At 51.0% G+C, this 21,759-nt stretch overlaps 13 protein-coding genes across 13 annotated transcripts; 7 read left to right on the top strand and 6 right to left on the bottom strand.

Moving 5' to 3' along the window:
- The first annotated feature begins 577 nt into the window (after positions 1 to 577).
- Positions 578 to 1,500, top strand: COCSADRAFT_40350 (uncharacterized protein). The gene has a single exon (XM_007705860.1). It carries the CDS (start codon positions 738 to 740, stop codon positions 1,275 to 1,277), a length of 540 nt encoding a protein of 179 aa, XP_007704050.1. The 5' UTR covers positions 578 to 737; the 3' UTR covers positions 1,278 to 1,500.
- Positions 1,501 to 1,932: 432 nt separating this feature from the next.
- On the bottom strand, positions 1,933 to 2,891 carry COCSADRAFT_40351 (uncharacterized protein). Its single transcript, XM_007705861.1, has 2 exons — positions 2,570 to 2,891; positions 1,933 to 2,440 (listed from the first exon to the last, which is right to left on the bottom strand). Exons 1-2 carry the CDS (start codon positions 2,742 to 2,744, stop codon positions 2,229 to 2,231), a joined length of 387 nt encoding a protein of 128 aa, XP_007704051.1. The 5' UTR covers positions 2,745 to 2,891; the 3' UTR covers positions 1,933 to 2,228.
- A 22-nt stretch (positions 2,892 to 2,913) lies between these two features.
- COCSADRAFT_40352 (uncharacterized protein) lies at positions 2,914 to 3,995 on the top strand. Its single transcript, XM_007705862.1, has one exon. The coding sequence runs from the start codon at positions 3,078 to 3,080 to the stop codon at positions 3,627 to 3,629; it is 552 nt and encodes a 183-aa protein (XP_007704052.1). The 5' UTR covers positions 2,914 to 3,077; the 3' UTR covers positions 3,630 to 3,995.
- A 1,145-nt stretch (positions 3,996 to 5,140) lies between these two features.
- On the top strand, positions 5,141 to 5,470 carry COCSADRAFT_57585 (uncharacterized protein; the record flags this gene model as incomplete). Its single annotated transcript, XM_007705970.1, has 1 exon — positions 5,141 to 5,470. A coding segment is annotated over one exon (330 nt), but the record flags the coding sequence as incomplete, so codon positions are not given.
- A 502-nt stretch (positions 5,471 to 5,972) lies between these two features.
- On the bottom strand, positions 5,973 to 7,842 carry COCSADRAFT_346196 (uncharacterized protein; the record flags this gene model as incomplete). The annotated part of the gene is made up of 1 exon (XM_007705983.1): positions 5,973 to 7,842. One exon carries the CDS (start codon positions 7,840 to 7,842, stop codon positions 6,112 to 6,114), a length of 1,731 nt encoding a protein of 576 aa, XP_007704173.1. The 3' UTR covers positions 5,973 to 6,111.
- A 453-nt stretch (positions 7,843 to 8,295) lies between these two features.
- COCSADRAFT_40353 (uncharacterized protein) lies at positions 8,296 to 9,133 on the top strand. The gene is made up of 2 exons (XM_007705863.1): positions 8,296 to 8,690; positions 8,743 to 9,133. Exons 1-2 carry the CDS (start codon positions 8,358 to 8,360, stop codon positions 9,052 to 9,054), a joined length of 645 nt encoding a protein of 214 aa, XP_007704053.1. The 5' UTR covers positions 8,296 to 8,357; the 3' UTR covers positions 9,055 to 9,133.
- Positions 9,134 to 11,169: 2,036 nt separating this feature from the next.
- On the top strand, positions 11,170 to 12,950 carry COCSADRAFT_125925 (carbohydrate-binding module family 18 protein; the record flags this gene model as incomplete). The annotated part of the gene is made up of 2 exons (XM_007705984.1): positions 11,170 to 11,606; positions 11,656 to 12,950. Coding segments are annotated over exons 1-2 (1,479 nt in total), but the record flags the coding sequence as incomplete, so codon positions are not given.
- Positions 12,951 to 13,880: 930 nt separating this feature from the next.
- Positions 13,881 to 14,550, bottom strand: COCSADRAFT_346202 (uncharacterized protein). Its single transcript, XM_007705985.1, has one exon. The coding sequence runs from the start codon at positions 14,383 to 14,385 to the stop codon at positions 14,131 to 14,133; it is 255 nt and encodes an 84-aa protein (XP_007704175.1). The 5' UTR covers positions 14,386 to 14,550; the 3' UTR covers positions 13,881 to 14,130.
- A 74-nt stretch (positions 14,551 to 14,624) lies between these two features.
- Positions 14,625 to 15,320, bottom strand: COCSADRAFT_100232 (uncharacterized protein; the record flags this gene model as incomplete). Its single annotated transcript, XM_007705986.1, has 1 exon — positions 14,625 to 15,320. The coding sequence occupies one exon, from the start codon at positions 15,318 to 15,320 to the stop codon at positions 14,625 to 14,627; it is 696 nt and encodes a 231-aa protein (XP_007704176.1).
- Positions 15,321 to 15,745: 425 nt separating this feature from the next.
- Positions 15,746 to 17,454, top strand: COCSADRAFT_150992 (uncharacterized protein). The gene is made up of 4 exons (XM_007705987.1): positions 15,746 to 16,039; positions 16,092 to 16,127; positions 16,180 to 17,014; positions 17,067 to 17,454. Exons 1-4 carry the CDS (start codon positions 15,892 to 15,894, stop codon positions 17,188 to 17,190), a joined length of 1,143 nt encoding a protein of 380 aa, XP_007704177.1. The 5' UTR covers positions 15,746 to 15,891; the 3' UTR covers positions 17,191 to 17,454.
- A 265-nt stretch (positions 17,455 to 17,719) lies between these two features.
- On the top strand, positions 17,720 to 19,001 carry COCSADRAFT_99868 (uncharacterized protein; the record flags this gene model as incomplete). Its single annotated transcript, XM_007705988.1, has 3 exons — positions 17,720 to 17,903; positions 17,998 to 18,269; positions 18,366 to 19,001. The coding sequence occupies 3 exons, from the start codon at positions 17,720 to 17,722 to the stop codon at positions 18,999 to 19,001; spliced, it is 1,092 nt and encodes a 363-aa protein (XP_007704178.1).
- Positions 19,002 to 19,404: 403 nt separating this feature from the next.
- Positions 19,405 to 20,656, bottom strand: COCSADRAFT_246418 (uncharacterized protein). Its single transcript, XM_007705989.1, has one exon. The coding sequence runs from the start codon at positions 20,470 to 20,472 to the stop codon at positions 19,564 to 19,566; it is 909 nt and encodes a 302-aa protein (XP_007704179.1). The 5' UTR covers positions 20,473 to 20,656; the 3' UTR covers positions 19,405 to 19,563.
- A 1-nt stretch (position 20,657) lies between these two features.
- Positions 20,658 to 21,567, bottom strand: COCSADRAFT_246415 (uncharacterized protein). The gene has a single exon (XM_007705990.1). It carries the CDS (start codon positions 21,310 to 21,312, stop codon positions 20,788 to 20,790), a length of 525 nt encoding a protein of 174 aa, XP_007704180.1. The 5' UTR covers positions 21,313 to 21,567; the 3' UTR covers positions 20,658 to 20,787.
- Between the last annotated feature and the right edge of the window lie 192 nt (positions 21,568 to 21,759).

A 21,759-nucleotide genomic window follows, 5' to 3' on the forward strand; every position in this document is an offset into this window, starting at 1 on the left:
CGTATCGGTCGTGCCCATGGACTGGAATATGCCAGCCACTCGGCACTCCTTCCGCCTAGCACAGTCCCAAATTATTTGCTTTATCTGCCAGCTGTGCCCGCATGGCCGAAAGTTTGTGCTACCCTCCTCATATCTGATCTAGTATCACCTCGATCATCATTTTCAATAATATCGGCATGCACACCTGGTAGCTTGTAGTTAATCAATTCTACTGTCCAAAGCCTCTAGGGGCCGGAAGCACGATTACCGCCCTTCCTGTGGTCGTCAACTACTTGGTTTCCGGGGTTGTTGACCTGTTCCTGGAGTACCGAAGGAAAATATTGGGTAGCCACATCTTCGTGATTAGTCGCGGCCAGGCCTGCGCCATTTAGCTCGCTATTGAGCATTAGCGTTCCCGAGCCTCGCCTTAGCCTCAAAAAATTACCGTTGTCTCACGGCATAGCAACTTTCCTTCTTTTCGGCAACCCAAGCTCGTTACATTGCAGGTGAGATACGCGAATTGGTGTGCTTTCCCGGAGCTTGATCCACGAGTCTTCTGTGGTCTTTACAGGAAATACCGATGAAATCTCTTACTGCACTGCCCGTTTGTCTTGTGGAGAATTCTCGACATTTGGATCATATCCAAAGTACACTGACCCCTGGTTATGTATAAACACAGAACAGAAACCCCCTTCGCCTACAAGACATTTTGCTCAAGAACTATCTTTCCAACATCTTGCCCGTCGGATCTGACCAGGATGCTTCATGGAGCTTCGACCACCGGCGACGCTAAACTTGTACGGTGCCCAAAGAGAACTCTCGAGAGATTACGGCATTTAAACGAAGCTGAGATCATCACTCTCTTCACGCCAATTGTCCCACACCCTCCTTCTACAACACTGGCAAAAGACATGGATCCCTTTGAACCTTTGGGCCGGGTGCTGCCACGAAAAGTACGACATGTCCCATACCACCTCGACTACGGCAAAACTGAAACGCACGCCGACTTTCTGCCTTCGAGTGGAGCAGTTATAGTTGTCGTTTGTGCCACGGCCAATGTCCTTGGATATGATGCTCAAGCCTTTGAGAAACAGTTGCAGTTTGCTCGGGGTATAGCAAAAGACATCAAGGAAAACAAGTCGATAGCCAGCATCCCTTTTGCAGTGCTCTTCATCAGCGATGACGCTGCTGGAAGGGGCTACATTAATGCTAGTTGCGATCTCCCGGCAGTTATTACAGCCAACGATTATACAGCTGCAGCGTTGAACAATGCTGTCCGAGTTCTGTTTGGGATTTGAGAGTAATGAAGGGCGGTCTTTTGTGTATCCATATCCGGAGTTTCATGCGCTACATCACATTGGGGGGTTTCAGTGTTATGGAGGCAAGCGTCATTAAGTGGTATTTGTGTAGCGTTCCAACTGCAAACAATGGCCTTGTTAGTTTAGGCATAATGCACATTGTCATTAGCTTTAGTCCCGATTTATTGTTTTCTTTACATACGTCATGAAAATGTACCCACTACATTCAGCATTTTCATCTTGGTGCTCATTCGAACCCAGCAATACAATAGCAGTGACGTATTCAAACAAACTACTGAGGATATTCTCCGCTACCTACCATACTCTACTCGGCAGTGAAATTGAAGGCTAAGAAAAGAGAGACATGTCAATAAGGCCCGAGGTGAAGAAGAAAAAAGTAACTTGCCCCACTCGACCGACACGCGCGCATGCAAGGTCAATGTGATTACTTTCTGCACAGCGTGCATGATGCATATCACAGCGCATACAGAGACGCTCACGTGAGGTCGGTGCCATGCTAGACAAGGAATGTACCTCGTATGTATGCAGTCTACGTGGCAGACAGGTACAGGGGGGGAGGGAAGTAAACTTTGTATGACGGGGAATGTGTACGTAGTCGTGTGGACTTGGCGCCTTGGGGGGGTTCGAAGAAGAGAGGATGGCAAAGGTATTAATATTATATTTGGTATCTCGTATCCGTTTCTGAATGTTGATAATGACGTTTGACTTTGCCGTGAACTGCTAGGTATTTAATACGCAGTAGGGATGGCAGCATGAATGGGTCCCTATCTGCATTGATGCTTTCTTCCATACACGCGTATCGCTGCTCATTACGCTCTTCAAAAATACACTGTCATACATCTCCGAAAGCTCCATTGATAAACGCCATAACCCTTCTATTTCCCAACAAGTGTAGCTGCTCTCATTCGTGCGGACATGTACTCCGTCGTTCTATGGCTCCATGTAGGCCCTTCCACCGGCAGGAAAATCTCCTCCAAGGGGAGCATTCGGTGATACACTCATCTTCTGTGCGTCATTGGCGAGCGATTGTTGGTTGCCAGACACGTAGTAGAGAATACGGTTTGCGATGATGGAAAGATGTTCGGGGAGGTATAGCGATGCAGCGATTATGAGGAGAGACAGTAGGAGGAAGAGCACAGAGTCTGTGGTTATATGTTAGTATTTTTTGTATCTTTCTTGGTTCTTTCGCCATGTCTCTGCTGGAAAGGCAAGGGAAAGGGGTGTAGGTGTCTGGCGGTGACCAGAAGCGCACACATGTGGGATAAACGTACTGAAGATGAACTTCTCGGTCGACGTCAACATGTATAGGGAGAAGGTGACTTCATATTGGTATCGCTTGCGCTGGAACCAGCGCAACATGGTCGAGGGATACAACATGGCTGCAAGGAGGAGTGCGGAAGCCGAAGCCAAGAGGACGCCTGTCGCAAGGGATGTCGTGTCAACCATAGGAAACAGTAACTAGTACAGGGCGGCTTAATAAAGGGTTCGGCCGAGGGATATGCGTAAGTAGTTGGGGGCACGGCGCGCGGCGGATTTAGAATGGCATGGAAATCGGCGTGGGTGAAGGAAGGGGAAATTGATCAGTTCAGGGACCGAGCGGATTTGGAGCAGGGGTCTGGCGTGTTGCTCCGCTCTCCACTCATCTCATGACGCGCACGACAATTTGTCAAGTCGCATCGCTGGCCAACATCAGACAACAAGGTTCCCCCGTATGTCAATGCTGCTACCACGACATGCTGCTGCTGGTGCATCATCTCCAATCTTGAAGATCTAAAAAAAATGCACCTTCTCCCGCTCATCCCGCGTCTCACCCTCACCCGCGCACCTACTTCCGTCTGTATCCAACATGCCACATTCCACAGCACCCCGGCACTCTTCTCCAAAGCCCTCCCGCCGCGTCTCATACTCCTTGAATCAGACCTGATAGAGAACTTCCTCAAGGGCTCTGGTCCCGGGGGTCAAAAAATCAACAAGACATCTTCTGCCGTGCAACTCAAACACATTCCCACAGGCATTGTCGTCAAGTACCAAGACACGCGGTCCAGAGAGATCAATCGAAAGATGGCAAGACGCATCCTGCAGGACCGCATTGAGGAGATGGAGCTAGGAGAGGATGCTAGGACAAAGGTCAAGGCAAGAGAGAAGAGTAAGAAGAAGGCAAGTGCGGCGAAGAAGTCGAAGAGGAAATACAGAGCATTGGAAGAAGCGAAACAGAGTGGGAAAGAGGATGCTTCTGCGGATGAGGATGCTGTTTTGGAAGCAGTGGAAGATCAGGCTCCTGTGCCGGACTCGCTGAGAGCTGGTGATGTAAGCAAGGCCGCAAATGATTGAAGGCGGAAAGATTCAAGACATGATTCATACAAGAAAACGCAGGCTGTCGTGTGCTGTTAGATATAGACGCAGCAGGCCTGTAGCCTTTGACAAGACCGGCTTTGCAGGGTCTCGTCGCAAGAACCGGTGTTTCCACGCGTGATTACAGCAAGCTCACGCGCCTGAGCTGTACACTAGAGCTCGAGGCCAAGAGGAATCGGAGAAAGAGGGACCAGACAGCAGAGCTCTAGATAGTGGCGAACAAGGCGATTGCCAGCTGTCGAAGAAGCCCATCAAGCCAGGCGGCACGTCGTATTTCTGGCTTAAGCGCGTGTCGTAGTGCGTGTCCAATATATACAGTATCCAAGTGTGGGAAAGTATCACGAAGCCTATCCCCTACCACGCGCTCTGCGCCCAAGTGATGTACACTTTATGCAATCATACACGTCGTACGCGCTGACAACATAATCCATCTTCCTCAAGCAACTGGACTCAGACCAGAAGACTCAATGAAAAGGATAAGAGCACTCGAAGATGCGACCAGCAAAAATTGCCCCGCCGAGATTCCCGAAGGAAGCTCGTGACTTATCCACACCGCGCTGTGCAATGCAGGCGAACGAGTCAGACCACTGAATACTTGAGCTCAGTGCGTCGCAAGAAGGTAAGTATGAGGAATCTAAGAGGGGACGGGGAAAGGTGGGTTTATATACTGGCAGGGACACGCTAGTTGCTAGCGTGCACGTGACTCAGGCTGCCATCAACCCTGTGACCGTAAGCCTAATTCATCGACGGCTTCAAAGTGGGGCTTTTGGAGTGAAAGTACTTGTGCATGGAAATATGCAAATATGCAAATGTCTTTCACCATTGAGAACTTCAAGGCCTTGCAAAAAGACGTTACAGCGCAACTGTTCAATGGAAAACTACCAAGAAATAGGTATCAATATGCACAGGTACTTCACATTGGTCCCTGTCTTAGGGCTACCATTCCCTCAATCACTTTCCATACGCAGACTCCTGGCATCCGTTGGATTTGATTCAATGTCCTCTTCGCTTTGAGTAGTCCTTACAGATACGGGTCTTCGGCATATCACTTGATAACAATAACGAAATATGAGTGCGACATGAAACTTCACTCAAGCATTGCGTCATCGTCAATGGCCTTCATTCCAGCAGTGTTCATGTACAGCCCAGGCTAAGACTACAAACGAGCCCTACACGTTTCACTCCTTGTACTGCTTATGTGTATAAACACCATGTATTTCTCCCTCAAGAACCCTTTCCTTCCACTGTGTCATAAACCCCGCGCCAGTTTCTTATACGCGCCGTATCCCTTCTCCACTATCCCTTTTCCTAAATACAAAGTCACCATGAAGTCGATTGTCGAGTCCATCGCCCACCGCTTGTCTAGCCCTAGCAGAAGACGCTCCAAAAAGTTCTCTCTACCTCGCGACGAACCCATCGTTGCTCTCGACAACAATCCACCAGATACATCGGTAATTGAAGGACACGGCGTTAACTACCAAAGCCCATCCGAAGAAGACATCCCACTTCTCAACTTGGATCTCCTATCCATCAAGCCTGCGGATCGCCAGTGGTTCACGGACGTCAACATTGCTGTACGCGACCTCTCAAAAGGTTCGGAAACTCAAAACAACTACGGACACATCCGCCGCATTGTCTCAAACGCCGCTCATATTCTTGACAAAGAAGTGAAGCATCATGAGTGGGCTCGCAAACTCGACCCCCTCATCATATGGGTCTCATGCATGGTATATAGCGTGAGCAGGCAATTGTGTAGAGCTGCGGAGAAACCATGCGATCAACTTGATGTCATTGACGACTTCCTCAAGTCTTACGGCTGCCCGCTATCGATTCGTCGCCAAGTAGCCTTCATCGCTGTACGAGTTACCGTCGAAATCGAACTGTACGATGTTGGTCCCATGAAAGTGTTTTCGGACGAGTATCCCGCCTACCGCGTGATCCAAGATGCGCACTTGCTCGGTGAAATGGGCGCTATTGGTATCGTTCGGTTCTACACGTTCTACGGGTCATTTCCGCCCGAGCGTTGGGACTTGATTAGGAAGATCAGCAAATTGGTTGCGGTCTACTTGAGCCAATATGTACAGGCTATGAGGACGGAGACTGGGAGGAAGATGGCTGAGGAACGGTTGAAGTGGATGAAAGAGGAGTTTCTGCGCCAATGGGAACGCGAGGCTGATACGAGTAACGTGTAGTCCGTTATATTTGAGGTCTTAAGGGTAGTTCATGTAGTGTCCTAGCTTTCTCGGCTCGGAACATCTCATATGAAATTTCCTACAGTAACAATCATAGCACTGATAGTCTCTGAAAAACCAATCTAAATTCCTCTAACACCCAGTACTCCTGCATCCTATATAACGTGCACTAAAATCAACGCGTACCACTCTTGCCTCCAAAGTCCTCGTCATATTCAAAAACCAAAGCAACCAAAACAATCCTCAAGAAACCTCGAAGTGCTCCCACTCTACTCATTGCACTTCCAAGTAACACTAAACGTGTCCGCATTGCCCGCCAAACACATCTCCAGGCTCGAACCCTCCGTCACCACACACGGCAGCCTCTCCTTGCCCTCACAGTAGATCCCCAAGGGATCAGACCCAATACCCACAAAGTCACAATTCTTGTAGTCAGAGTCAGGAATGTCGAAGAGCTTTGACAACCCGACGAGCGTTGATTCCTTGTAAAAGGGAGTGTCGGTGCAGACGTTGAGGAAAGAGTCGCGCGGGTTACGGTATATGACAATGGATTCGGTGCCGTCGCCTGCAGTGAGTTTACCTGCGTGGTAGACTTGGTCAGTGGGTGAGGGCCCAGGCTGAGGTTGAGGTTCAGGTTCAGGTTCAGGTTCAGGCTGGGGCTCGGGCTCCTGAGGTGGCTCGACGGGTACGTCGGTGGGCTCTGGGGCGGGATCAACTGGTTCGCTGGGTGTGGGCTGGGGATCAGCTGGGGCGGGTACGTTGGGTGGAGCGTCGGCTCTGGGGAGCGGACCGTCACCGTCGACGGGGAAGGGGTAGCCTGGTACTAAGCCATCGGTCAAGTCGAGGGTGCAGGCAGGTGCTTCGATGGTTGTGGTAGTGGTAGAATCGGAGACGCCGCAAGCTGTTGTTGCTGTGCAACTGGGATCTTTGCATGAGGTGGTTGTCGTGACTCCAAGGGCGTTAGTGCCGAAGCTACATCCTTGCGTGCACACGTTTGCTGTCTGGGTTTCGCAATCATCGGGATCTTCGTTGTTAGGTGGTGGAGGAGGAGGTGTGATAGTTGGATCAATGGGTTCGACCGGATCAGGCACTGGGTCAGGCACCGGGATCGGGTTGACAGGATCTGGTACTGGGATCGGGTTCTCAGGATCTGGCACAGGAATGGGGTTTACAGGATCCGGTACTGGGATGGGGATAACTGGTCCAGGTATAGGGATGGGAATGACTGGGTCTGGAACTGGAATGGGCTCAACCGGGTCGGGCTCCGGAATGGGTTCAACTGGGTCAGGAGCTGGGATAGGGTCGACTGGATCAGGAACTGGAATGGGTTCAACTGGATCGGGCTCTGGAATAGGCTCAACTGGATCGGGCTCTGGAATAGGGTCGATAGGCTCTGGCACTGGGCTAGGATCCGGCAACGGAATTGGGTCTACTGGAGGTGGTAAAGGGATTGGAATGACAGGAAGATCGGGGTCATCACTTGGCGGATCTTCTGGATTGTCGCTTGGAGGATCAACGGGTTCTTCGGGATTCTCAGGTGGGTCTGGAATAGGTGTAGGCGCAGGAACAATCGGTGTTCCCTCAGGGTTGTCGTCAACTGGAGGCGTATCAGTTGGTCCTGGAATTGGCGGAATAACATCTGTAGTTTCGCCAGGTACAGGATCTGGATTGGTGATTGGTATGACCAGTTTCGGACACATATCGTCGCTGAATAAGAACACAAAGCCATTGAGGTTGACATTGTTGTCTGCGTTCAACGATAACGAATTTGGACCGATGGTGATGGCTGGTCCATTGGCCTCGATTGTTGAAGTTGCGCCATCAGGAAAGCCATTCACAACGACATTGGATGGACCTGGACTAAGAGTGAGAGTTGCCTCTGGCAAATTCACAATAGTCGGGCATGGAGGCGGATTGGCCTGTGGAGCTGGGCGAGCTTCGGCGAGGTAACTGTTGAGAAGAGAGAGAAGGACTGTGGAAAAACCGGAATGATGCATCATGCTAGATGAAAGGAGAGTAGAGCTGAGAATGTATGAAAGGTATGTTGGTTTGAATGATGCTTGATACATTGGAGATGATGGACATTATATACACAATGTCCTTGACTCTTTCCTGGAATAGATCCAAGTCCTTGATTGTCCGTTGTTGCTAGCTATCCTCAATCCATCACTGCCATGTTACTTCGGGCATTCAGGAAGACTCATGGGGCGAGGCGCACAACGCTGCACACTATTTCGGGTGCTCGATATGGCAGAGAGAGAATATTAGTATTTTTGTATACATTTGAAACAAGAGTAGCTTGCCTAAAAAGTACCCTGCCTTTGAGGAATGAAATCATTGGCTATTTCTGGGAAACAAACGCAGGGATCTTGTAGGATGAGAGGCGTGGGCGGCTAAAGCACCCCGCTGACATAAGAACTCACCACTTGCCCTTGACAACTTCAACCTGGAGCCTTAACTTTTACTCTTCCATCAAATCCTTTGCACAATTTTAAGATCACTTTGAAACGATACCATGGATTATACAACCGCCGAGAAAATTTACGGCCAGATTGTTGCGGCAATCAAGAGCAAAGACATTGAGGAGTTCGACCGACTAGTCCAAGACAACCCAACCTGGCCCCCACAGGAGCATTGGCTTGGACACCCACACGATGCTGCCTCCCGTTCTGGGCTTCCCATGTTCAAAGCATTCCTCAAGCATTTCCCACAGACCAAAGACTGGGACTGCGGCGAAACTGGCGATGTTGTCGGCGCTGCTGCGATGACGGGCGATATCCCAGTCCTAAAGTACTGCCTAGAAGAACTTGGACACAATGCTAATGAGGGACGCATCTTCTTTTCTCCAGTAAGTTTCTCATATTGCAGTAAATATGAATATCTGAAATAACCGTGGTCAGGTGTTGTACTTTCTCGACTCCATGAAAGATACTACTATACCTGGAAAGAAAGCTGAAGTGATACAAATCCTTGAACAGCACGGTGCAACAATGGAAGGAGAGCCTGGGAGTATCATCCATCAGCGATCGCACAAAAAGCGCAATGGCAAACTGTGCTGGCACAAGAATGACCCGGTAAATTGCCCAGACTACGTGCATGATGAGAATCCAGGCGTAGTTGAGCAGGCCAAAAAGCTGTTCGGATGGAACAAGCCCGGGAGTAGCGTAGAAACCCCTGCTTCTGAAAGCCAGGAAAAACTGGCCCCTTCGTGAAGGAATATGTTGTGTTTCGAGTATGTAGAATGAAGACGGCAGTTGGCCCTAAGTGTTACCATCAATTGAAAGTGCCTTGCCATAATTAGATATAGTGGCCTGAATTCAGAGTGAAAATGTGTGTAAAGAGACTGCATAGTAAGGCCCTGATAGATACTACCCCAACACTATCCATGTCGCTCTTGAAACGTCCTGCCTGATTTCGTGGGGTGGCTTGGTAGTAAGCTTCATAGATAGAATCAGTATACAGTCTTCAGCGCTTAGAGAAAAGAAAAGAAGAGTATATAACTACATCTGAATATCTTCCTGAATTCATATCAATACACTGTCTCCAATCTCCTTAGCAACATCACCTTCATTCACTTTTGTCCTTCATTGCAATCCGTCTCATTCTTAGCACAAAATGAGGTTCCAATCTCTCCTTGCGTTCCCCGTCTCTCTCGCACTCCTCTGGAGTGCTGCTGGTCCGTTTACCAATGCAGCACCCGCTCCTTTGCCTCCTGGTGCCGGTAAGTATTATAGGCTTTTCTACACTCCTACATGCTAATATCAGCAGTTACAACGAATGTTGAGCTCCCTAGACAGATTGAGCATGTCCTATACGGTTCAGACGTCGAAGATGTAAATGTCACCACTAATCATCTCGTTCGCCGCGGTTGCTTCCCCAGCAAAGAAGAAGAAGAAGACATAGGCCCCACGACGTGCGATGGTAGCGTTCCCCCGCTCGAGGAATTGCGAACTCAGATTCAACGCTGGGGCAAAGTAGCTACCAGAAGACCCGCCTTTTATACTGCTCTTGGGGCAGGAGGCGCGATCAAGACAAGCAAGTGCTGGGTCCAAACCCACCCTGACCTGATTGCGCCGGTCCCAGACCCGCCGCATAACCTTGGCGCGGTATTCTTCGATGATATTGTGGACAAACGTTACGAAGCAGCCATCTATCCGGGATTGATCGGGACAAGACAAACCAGTTATCAGAAACTACTCAGTCAGGCCATGGCTATGGAGAGCCAAGGAGAAGTGTGGATCTTTACAAAAGCAGATGTAAACTTCGATACGCTCAACCCAGACAACACCTGGTAGGTCGTCGTGTCGGTTTCGAGGTATAGTGACATGAAGCTGACAGAATACTACAGGAATAACTGGGAGCTCCCAGCACTCACCCGCAACGACAAGGTAGAAAGGATCCTCCGCACAGACCCCACTGATGGGAGTGACCCACCAATCATCCATGAGATTTGGAAAAGAGGTGATCCACCCACGGCCAATGAGCCACGAGGATTGGTAGAGTTTTGAGTTGTTTGCCTTGGAGAGAGTCGGAGTGCCGAATTTGGGTAGTTTTACGGGTTCAGGTTGGGGTTTTTGTTTTGGCGGTCAGGCGTTCATCGCGTCTTGTCTATTTTTCGGAACATTAGAATGCTAGAGGGTACATACTACATATTGCAAGCCACAACAGTATTGATCCACTGGACATATACGAGTAGTAATAGTACGTCACCTATGGGAATGTCGATTGGCGTCCTGCGTCTCCTTTTTCTGGAAGTTTGGGCTGCCAAAAATAGACGGTCGGAGTGGGGCGTGCTTCCGCCTGGCACCGCCATCCACTCGGGCCCGCTAATTATACTCCACAACTAAGGTAATAACGGCCAAAGCTAAGCCTTGACGGCTTTTCTTTATCCTCTCATGTCATAGGTGGCGAATCAGTGCTTCGGAATTCGAGCGACCAAATTACCGGAGTTCTAATGCGACCGACGGCGCCGTGTCGCGCGTGTTCAAAACACGTCTAATGTGTCTTCTAGCACAATGTCCACACGACATGACTTCTCGATGCTGTATAGCATTGTGGCTTTTCTCTAGACATATCGTGGTCATTTGTTTTTCGACGAGGATCAGGGATCACTTTTCGTCGCGGCTGTCTGTGCCGTGGGCTCGGCGAAGTAAGCTCGTATTAGGACCTAGGCCGCCCATCAGTTTACGATTGGTACAATGCACGCTGCCTTTAGCAATCAGAATCGGGTGCTGGCTTGTGGAGTAATTGATGAGATTTTGTCGTATCCGGTGGATCGACGACAGGGCATACGCCTGACGCAGGTACACAAGGCTACGGCAGGGAGGCGACTACCACCGCAGATCAGTTGTTTAAAAGCACCCTTTCCCTCTGGGCAAAGCTTCTTCTTCACGGGCTTGACAATCACATGTTAGTGTAGTCATCTTGCGTTCCTCCGTCTAAGCCGTTGTTTCCTTAATTTTTTTACTATCCCCTACCCCTGGTTGGGGTAATATCTTGCTGACGGTAGAATCAATACTTAATTCTCACCTTGCGCCATCCTCCACGGCACAACCTTAATTCATTCTCCACCACCATCATGAAGTTTCTCATTCCTCTTGCCGTGGGCCTAGTCGCCGTATCGGCCACACCCACCGCAGTGCTAGATAGGAGGGACGTCTCGACTGACGGATCATGCGGCGGAACTGCCGGTCTTACGTGCAAAGGTTCTGCGTTCGGAGATTGCTGTTCGCAATACAGTTGGTGCGGAACCGGTTCGGCATGGGTGAGTAGCTTGTGGAATACAACACGACTTCGAGGCTAACAACGGACAGTGTGGAGCTGGATGCCAATCTGGCTTCGGAACGTGTGACGATGGCAGCAGCCCTCAGCCCTCACCCTCGCCCTCAACTCCGGCCCCTTCACCGGCAGCAGCACCTGAGGGCCTTGTCAAATGTTTGAACGGAAAGGAAGTGCCCTTCAAGATGAGCAGCGACGAGGAATACGCACAGCTTGCGAAGCCTTACAACTTGCGCGTACCCTTCAACCCTGCCGTCATTGTCCTGCCAACCACTGAACAGCATGTCCAAGATGCTGTTGTCTGCGCTGGTGAGCAAGGAATCAAATGCCAGGCCAAGTCGGGTGGTCACTCTTATGCCAACTTCAACACCGGTGGTATCAATGGCGCCATGCAGATCAACCTTCAGTCTTTCCAGACTATTGAGCTTGCCAAGGATACTGGCATTGCAGTAGTTGGAGGCGGTGTTCGCCTGGGTAACCTCGGTGACGGAATCTATAATCAAGGCAAGGCTGCTCTCGCTCACGGTACCTGCCCTGGCGTAGGTATCGGAGGTCACTATACCCATGGAGGTTACGGTCAAACTTCCCGTAACTGGGGTCTTGCTATGGACCAGATCGTCGGCGCTGAGGTTGTTACCGCTGACGGTAAGCTCGTCAAGACGTCAGCCACTGAATCGCCCGACCTCTTCTGGGCTATCAGGGGTGCTGCTGATTCTTTCGGTATCGTCACCAAGTTCTATCTCCAGACCCGTGCGGCCCCAGACAGCATCACGTACTTTTCGTTTGGGTTCCAGGGCGTTCACGATTCCAAGGATGTCTGGACCAAGACCTTCCTCCACGTGCAGGACGTAGCTACCAACAGCTCGGTCGTGGATAACCGTATCTCGTTTGGTGTCTACCTTGACGGCTACAAGGGCTACAGTCTGAGCGGCGCCTTCTTTGGCTCCGTTGACGAATTCAACAGCAAGATCAAGCCTGAGCTTCTCCGCGGTCTCCCTACACCTTCTAACCCGTCTGTTGAGTCCTTGGCCTGGTACGACTACCTAGTCAAGATTTCCGGCAAGACTAGCATCAAGGTATCCACAACTGGCTACGATGACCACGAAGACTTCTTCGCCAAGTCTGTAACTGTCCCCGAATCCAGCGGTCTTACATCCGAGGCCATTGGCGCGCTTTATGACCACCTTCAATCTGCTACTTCTCAAGAATGGTACATCATCATGAACCTGTACGGTGGACCCGGCTCAGCCATCAACAAGAAAGACATTTCTTTCGCCGCCTACGACGACCGCAAGAGCCTGTGGGTGTTCCAGAACTGGGGCTACGGCGCTACACCCAAGGATTTCATCAACGGCATCAACGATGCCATCATCAATGCTGAGCCTCAGACAAATTTTGGCGCGTATCTCAACTATGTTGATCCCACGTATGATGCCGCCACTGCTCACAAGCTGTACTATGGCGAGGATGTGACAGCGCGCCTGACCGAGCTCAAGGCAAAGGTCGATCCCAAGGGTATCTTCTGGAACCCTCAGGCCATTGGTGCTTGAGTGGATGCGAGAGATGGAATTTTTATGAGACCGAAATAACACAGAGATTCTTTCTCATGTCCTCACGAATAGTATTGATGTTTAATTATTGCGCGTCTTAGTTGTACCTGTATTACCTAGAGGATAAAGTAGGACCGTCAAAGGAAAAAAAATTGTAATATTATTTGTACACGTCTCGACATCGATGATTGGTTGTATGTGATGCTGCTGTACACGTTGTACTAATCCGCAAGGGAGAGTTACACACGTTCTCCTGCGAATCAATGCTGCTTTGTCTTACAAAGGACACGAGGCGCCAGCGAGTTCTGCCAGGACCCTGTATGATATCCATCTAAACGCTTGTTCTATGATCTTAACGTTTGCTGGCTCGAAGCAAGTCTGGCCGGCCTCGTTTCTCCCCCTTTTATTGCATTCTTTCAAGACGAGATTATTTAGGCACTCGGCTTCAGTATGTTGCATGATAGTTCTCTAGGCCGTTTCCCTGCCCCCACAATGCGGTGATGAACCATTAAAGGCTGTTTGGTGGACCGTTCAAGGAACATTATTAAAGCACCCAGGTATTCCCAGCATGAAAGGAGCGGGCCATGGCCGCCACCCAACAGGCGTACTGAACACGTTAGGTAGCTGAACACCAGAGCAGTGCATGATCCGAACGCACCAATCAAGCAATTCAAGAGTTACATCTGCTGCAACCTCTGTGTTTACCTTCTCTCTCTTCATCCTTTCCTCTCGACTCCATTTTTCATAAAAGACTTCCGTCTGAAGATTTAAAAAAAAAGCCACTGGTATTATAAATTCCACTAGGGTGTGCAGAGAAATGGCTCCCTTAAAAAACGGTTGTAAGGATCACGCTTTCCCTCGGTGTCCAGTGGAAGAAAGCTGTACATCAAGTTGGAAACGGTGTTGTTTCGGCCGCCAGTTGTATGCAAACTTTTTTATTTTTCTCTCTTGGGATGACGTTCAACAATCAGCTAAGGAAGTGTCCTTGCTCTGCTCGGCATCGGTAGCGGCAGCGGCAGCGGCAGTAGCGGGCTCAACTACCGATAAGGCTTGGTAGTACTCTGGGTCCGGGTTGAGCAAGTGGGCAGGAGTTCCTGAGACGAGCGGGAGGGTATACTGGTGCTTGACATCCGGGTCCGGATTTGACGGATTGAGCTGCATGAACAAGTCTGCCTCTTTGATACGCCTGAGTACATCCTTGACGTCAGTTCCCATCTTGATGCGGCGCAGGATCTCGAGCGACTCATCGTCTGGCCCTGTCTCTATGAGATTGAAGAGTTCGGCGTAGGCTTCGTTTTCAGCGTCCAGCGTCGTATTTTCGCTTCAGCGCTTGGCCCTGGTTTCCGCTGAGCGAGTCACATAGTGGCACGAGGTGGAGCGGCCTCCGGTCCAGTTCCACCTTCGGTATTCTAAAATGACTGATTTGCCATCGTGTAGTGAAAGCTACATACTAATCAATGTAGCTGGAAGCTTAAGCGTGTTTCCTCTTCCCACTCCTTTGCAAATTCTTTTAGCACCTCATGCCTTCTCCTCGCCATGTCTTTACCAGTAGCTGTCTTCATCATTTCTGCGAGATTGTATAACTTTTCGCCAAAATGGCTGACCGCTCTGTCCATGGGCTGCTCGGGCATCTTTGCTGCTCCGAAAGAGAAGCATCGAGCTATTCCAACGGCACCAATGGCGTCGAGGCGATCGGCGTCCTGCACGATAGCGAGCTCCGGATATTGCCCAATCACTGAAGCGACGCGAGCAGGGTCGCGAACCTCGTTCGTATAGGAAACGTTCGTCACAATGGTTTGAACCTTTTGAGCCAGTTCAATTGACGCACCGTGTTGAAGTAGTGTGTTGGCAATTTGGTTCTCGATATCTTCGCCTGGTTTTGCATACTTGTGATCGCCAACGTCGTGCAAAAGGGCGGCGAGGAACAGTGAAGTGGTATCATAAGCCACAGAGGGGTTGGATTTTAGCTCGGTCTGTAATATTTGGTTGGTATTGGACAAGACGCGCAGGATGTGTTGGTAGTCGTGTGAGTTGTCGTATTTTGACATGTACTCGTGGACGAATGAATTGATTGATGCAAGGAGCTTCTTGTCGTTGTCTTGAACGGGTACCTGCGGAACAGGGAGGATAGTCTGACCGTTACTCGCCATGATGAAAACAGGACCAATTACTTTGTGTTCGTGTATGTTCTCGCACTCAGGTGAACGCATGAAGATGGAATTTGAGTTTTCTTCTTCGCGTAGTCACGTGTCAGGCAGCTCTAAGCCACATTTGGTGTTTTCTTTAGGCAGACGCGCTACTGTGTGCCGACTTGTCACAAATGTGCAGTTGGCCAGATACGAGCAGAAGAGAAAGAGGATGCGATTGACGGTCGTGTGCAACGATGGAAGAGCCGAATTCCGTGTATGGTGGAGTTACCCCTTTGTTTTTCATATACATCTTTGGCCAACAGCAATACCCATAACCTGGGACAAACTGAACACTGAATAAGGCTTGTATCACTTGGGTGCAATGTCTTCTGGGGTGGGAGCTGCAATTATGTTGCTGAGGCGTCATCCGGGGTAGTAACCGTGGGAGCCTCGGTACTTTGCCGGGCACGCGATAACGAGTCCATGACTTCACCCTGCCCCGACTCCTGTCCTCACGTGCATACACCAACACCACGACGTACACGTTGCACAAGCGCCACCTTTCAGCGCGCTGGCTGAGGCGACTGCAGCCATGTACAAGCAAGCAACACAAAAGACGGGCGAGGTGCTGTCACTGCCACCGAGATGGCTGGGCATGTACTCGGACTTCATCACCAAAAACAGCAGCGCTGTGACGCAGATTGAGTCTGCACTGCGTTCGCTGACATATATCATTCCGGGTGCGCATGGTTCAATGGGACTGCTTTCTGACACGATACTAACAAGTCCTAGGACGCTTCCGGGAATCGGAAATCGCATCAGAGTCTCGTACGTTGCGCGCTTGTTGGCGGCGCGTCTCCTTCAACTGACACATGAGTAGTTCACAGCGGCGTCCAGGTCCTATCCCTATACCACAACTCTCTCCTCTCCAAAGCCATGGCGCAGATGCCAGGTACGCGACGACACACTGTCACCCCGCACCATCGATACACCAAGTTCTGGACACAGCACTCGTCCACGTATAAGCGAATCGCGCTAGTGCTTCAGATGATTCAGTATACCGAGTTGCTATGGGAGATGGCGGCCAAGAGGAAGGGTGAGAAGGTGCGATGGCGGGTCGTAGTGTTGCTGGAAGTCGTGAAGGCAGTATGCCGATTGCTGCTGCTCCGACTGACAAACTCCCGCCCTCTCCTATCTCCCCCGCTCCCTCAGCGGGAAATTGACCCGAGCTCGCTTGAAGAGTCGTCGGCTTCGGCGGATGGCATGGACACACCACCAAGTGAGCGTTCAGTCGAGGCTGAGAACTGGGCAATGCCTAGGACTGGTCTGTCGATGCCTAGCTTGCCGGATTCTTCGGACATTTCGAGTTACCTCCTCTCCAAGGTACTTACAGCAGACGACATCAAACCACCCAAGGCGCTTCTGCACCGAGTGAGTGGAAAGGGCGAGCTTGCCGAGGTACTTTACATTCTGCGACCCGTTGCCTATGCCTTGGCCATGCAGCACTTCAGCGGCGACAGGAAGAGCTGGCGGCCATGGTTGATTGGCGTGAGCATCGAGTACGGTGCACGCCAACTAGCCAAGAAAGATTTCCAGGAGCGCTTGGCCGGAGGACTCCGTGGTTTGACTGGCCTCGAGAGAGAAGAGCTACGTAAGCGGGGCTGGTCCATGGGTTGGTGGGCCATGCGCGGCGCATTCTACGAGAACATCACCAAGTAAGTCACGCCGAACTCTGGGCATGGTAAACATAGCTAACAATGTATCTAGGGCCTGGATCCACTCGATAACCTCCAAGCTCAAGGGCAAGCCTCTTCTTGACATGGTCGGTGGTGTTATCGAAGACTACGAGTTCCTCTGGGATCAGTACTACTTCCCGACTGCTACTCTATGATCTGTCTTGGCTACATGTGGTTTGGTATGATGTGGTAATATTGACACAGAGCTTCAGTGTCACCGAATGGTCCGGCAGCCTCATTTCCCGTAGTATCCGCCTTTTATTTTCTCTGTTTTCGTTGTATTATCTTTGAGATACTCCGAGGCCATTGCATGGCCTTGGTCCTGTTTGCGCTTCTGTTCTGCAGCTCTGCAGTATGTACTAGTACGCCTTCTTGAGATACCAATGTTTGAAATGTTATGTGGTTTCTGTAGCTGCGGGTGCTGTATACAGTGGTGACTTGAAGTTGTGTAGAATTCTGGTGTTGGTTGTGTCGCTCACTGACGCAGTGCCGGGCGAGCTATGGTAGTGCGGAGCTCTGACCCACTCACCATCTCACAGTCCCGAAAGCTTAGTACGTAGATGGCCATTGCAGAGCCGCATCAACAATAACGACATCATCTCGCCCCGTCAACACCCACCACTGCCATCTTCTTTCCCAGACAACCAACAGAAACATTGGAAACACTGGGTACACGTCATCAGGATGCCCGCCACCACAGCAGAAACGCTGTCGCTCGTGACCCGCAACGTCTCGGTCGCGCCTCTCGTGCTTCTTTCGGCAGCAGACCACTACGGCCGACAAGCAAAGGGCACCAAGAGGAGAGTAGTCGGTGTGCTCCTTGGGCAAAATGACGGAAAGAACGTACGCGTGTCCAACAGCTTTGCGGGTGTGTAGCCCCTCTCAAGACGTAGTTTGCCGCCTAAGCAATTCGCCCCGAGGGCGGGGAAGCGTTGTGTGTATAAGCTAACTTTGGGCTGTAGTGCCATTCGAGGAAGACGAAAAGGACCCATCGGTATGGTTTCTGGACCATAACTACGTCGAGTCGATGAACGACATGTTCAAGAAGATCAACGCGCGGGAGAAGCTCATCGGCTGGTATCACACTGGGCCCAAGCTGAGGGCGTCGGATCTCGAGGTCAACGAGCTGTTCAAGCGCTATACACCAAACCCGCTACTAGTCATTATCGACGTACAGCCCAAGGAGGTGGGGGTACCGACAGACGCCTACTTTGCGGTCGAGGAGATTAAGGATGTGAGTGCACTTGGCTTAGCGGGGTTGTTGTTGCAATAGCAGCAATGCACCTGGTGGGGTGATGTGCATGGAAGACGATGCTAATTCTACGTCTAGGATGGCACAGCGACTTCCAAGACGTTTGTGCACACGCCGTCAATAATCGAGGCTGAGGAGGCGGAAGAGATTGGTGTCGAGCATCTCCTCCGTGACATCCGCGACGTGGCTGTCGGCACGCTCTCGACACGCATAACCTCACAACTGCAGTCGCTGCAAGGCTTACATCTACGGTTACGAGACATTGGGCAGTATCTACAAAAGGTTCTTGACGAGGATCTGCCTGTGAACCACGCGATTCTTGGTAATCTCCAAGATGTGTTCAACCTGTTGCCTAACCTGTCGACACCCAAGGCTGCACCAGTAGGTGGTGCGACCAATGGGGTGGGAGCAGCGGCGGGCCAGGCAGGTGGTGTAGACAATGGCGAGCTTGCGCGAGCGATGAGCGTCAAGACGAACGATCAACTCATGGCAATTTACCTGTCGAGCTTGATCCGAGCCATTACGGCGTTCCACGACCTGATTGAGAACAAGATCCAGAACAAGCAGCAAGCAGAGGACAAGGAGGCCAAGAAGGAGGAAGGCAAGGAAGGGGACAAGGAGGCTAAGAAGGAGGGCGACAAGGCGAGCGGCGAGGCCAAGGAAGGAGACAAGGGTAAAGAAAAGGGTAAGGAGGAGCCCAAGAAGAAGGGCTGAAGAGGGGGGGGGTTTGAGTGAGTGAGGCGAGTGAGGCGGAGAGATGATGATGATGATGAGGATGATGGTGCTTTGTAACCAACCAGGTGTACTAGTGTACAATAACCCCTCGTAGCCTTGTTTTTGGGGGAGAGGGAAAGAAGAGAGGCACTGTCAAAAGAGTAGAGAGGGGTGTGCTTCTCTCTCTCTCTCTTTCTTCTCTGCATGAGCTTGGCATGATTAGACATGAAATGAACAAAGGACATGATGCTAGTATGCTATAGTGTGGAGTGGAGTCGTATGTATTTGCATAATCTTGGCACGACGATGGCCAGAGTGTTGTATTTGAGACGAGTATTAAAACCAGACGGCGATAATGGCTGTATCGCCTGCGCACATGTAATAAAAGGAAGATGGTAAGAAATAAAAAAAAGGGGAGTATATCCTTGATTCGTATGATTCCGTTGAATCAATGCCTTTTTGCTATGAAACAAGAAAAAAAAAAGTTGGTTGAGGGTATCAGAAACATAGCAGCAGCAACAGCAGCAGCGTTTGCTGTAATATCCCGTCTAAACAGGATTTTTCAATCTCCCCATCCAGCAGCCCAACCTGCCGCCTCATCCACGGTAATCCATCTTTCATTGACAAACCGACCAAATAGGATGTTACACTTTTCAGCGAGTAGACAGGCTAAGAGGTGTTTGCACACAGGAGGCATATCGTCGCCTAGGGTTGCACCACCAAAGATCCAGGCATGGTCTTGTACTGTGTCATTATTTTCATCGTTATCGTCGTCATCATTGTCATGGTTAGCAAGGGGAATGGAGGGAGACTCGGTGGTAGCAGGGAAGGCGGCGAAAGTAAAAGCGGGACAGGAGCAGGACCAGGTTGTGAGGCGGACTTGGTAGGTTGGGGTTTGGTCGGAGGAGGAGGAAGTAGAGTAGCGGGAGGAGCGGTGGTGCTGTGCGGATTGGACATAGTAGATTGTTGATTTTGTGATGTTGTCGTAAGCAGAGGTTGTGGTTGTGACATGTATGGGTATTGATGTTGCTTCTTCGTGAGGGGTGGAGGTGTGTTTTGTGGTAAATGTACGCGTCGCGTCTTTGTTTTTTGCATCGTCACTCATGTGCATCTCTTCATCATCATCGTCGTCGTCGTCACCGCCTAGTCGCATCGCCGCGTCTTCATGGTGGTGTCCATCTTGTCGATGCACAGAAGGAGACGACGGATGGTTTCGGATGCGAAATCGAGTGACTAGGCAGCGGTCGAGGACGTCTAGCGCGGGAACGAATTCGGTTGGGAAGAGGACTTGCAAGGAAAGTAGCTGTTTCTTCACCGCGGGTGGTACGCTATCGAGGGGGTTGGGGTGGTGCTTGTCGTCGTCGGTGAGCGAGGCGGCGGCATCAGGTGATGACGGGGCTGGTGGTGGTGCTAGTGAATTGAATAGCCGGGTTAGGAATCGACGATTGGTAGGCAGTTTGGGCAGAGACATTGCGGGTGATTATCGGTGTGGGCACATGTTGTGTAGGGCCCCTTGTCCTAGTGGTATGACGTATGTGGGGGGAGGGGAACGGCACAGTGATGGTGGTAGGTCGAGTTGAGATGGGGGCAACGCTTGGTCCCCGAAAGCACGTGAAGGCATGGTAGTAGTAGTGCAGACAAGTCGACATGGCATCGACTTGATCACTACCAGAAAAAAGGCGACATGGGTAGCAGGGGGGCTTGCGTAGTCGGGCATGTCATGTCAGATTGATTAGAGAGAATGGGCTACGTCACGATGCGGAGAGGGCAGTTGGATCAGAAGGGTCTAGAAGCTGGGCAGTTGTTTCTTGTTGCGAGTACGTAGACATGTATACGTACCTTTTGTACATGTGTACCTGTGCGATTGATTGCTGTGGTTGTGCTGGCGATCGGGTGGATGGGCTATTTTAGGCAGAGACGACGTGGATGTGGAGGATGCAGTTGAAGCGAGCAAGCACAAGCAGGACAAGCAGCAGCAGCAGCAGCAGCAGGCTTTGCTTGTTGTGCTCGCAGGTGGCGGGTTGCAGATAGGGCGGATGCAGGGACCCCAGGGCGTCGCATCATCTGGAAGAGAAGACGGGGCAGCGAACGACGGGATCATCTGGCTGCATTGGCCTATCGGCTGACCAGCTGTCAAGAGTGGATATTGTCGAATAGTGCAGATCGGGCCGCTAGTCCAGAGAGGCATTGGGTAGGGTGCAATTGCAATTGACGGCCGTGGTGCATTGCATTTCGGGGAGCGCCGAGTCAGCGGCAGCATCAATGGGGGGGGGCTGGTCGCAAAGGCTGTGGTCAATGTAGGGAGGTGCATGCGTACGTTAAGTATGGCATAGCAATGCGCACAATGGGCAGTGAATACACTACATACTAGATACTGAGCACAGAACAACAATGAACATCAACGAACAATCAAGGCCCGGGCAGGCCAGCGGCGGGAATTAGCGGGCGCGTGTCGAAGGGAGTGCCTTGCAGCACGAACCCCTCCTCCCCCACAGCCCGATAACGACGATAACACACCCGCTCGCCAGGGTTGCTGCCATGGCCGCATGAGCATGACCCCCCCCCCTTCCACCCTTCTTCACCTACCACACACACACGCACGCAAGATGGTGTCGGCAGGGCTGCGTCTCGTGAGCAGGCTTGGGTTGCGATGGGTTGGGATTATCCGACTGAAATAGGCGCCGGGCTGTGGATGACCTCGTCGGCTGTCCAGCTGAGCGTCATGGCAGGACCTAAGGGGTGGGAGGAGGCTTTCACA

This window comes from Bipolaris sorokiniana (genome assembly GCF_000338995.1).
Source record: "Bipolaris sorokiniana ND90Pr unplaced genomic scaffold COCSAscaffold_15, whole genome shotgun sequence".
Classification (NCBI taxonomy): Eukaryota; Fungi; Ascomycota; class Dothideomycetes; order Pleosporales; family Pleosporaceae; genus Bipolaris; species Bipolaris sorokiniana.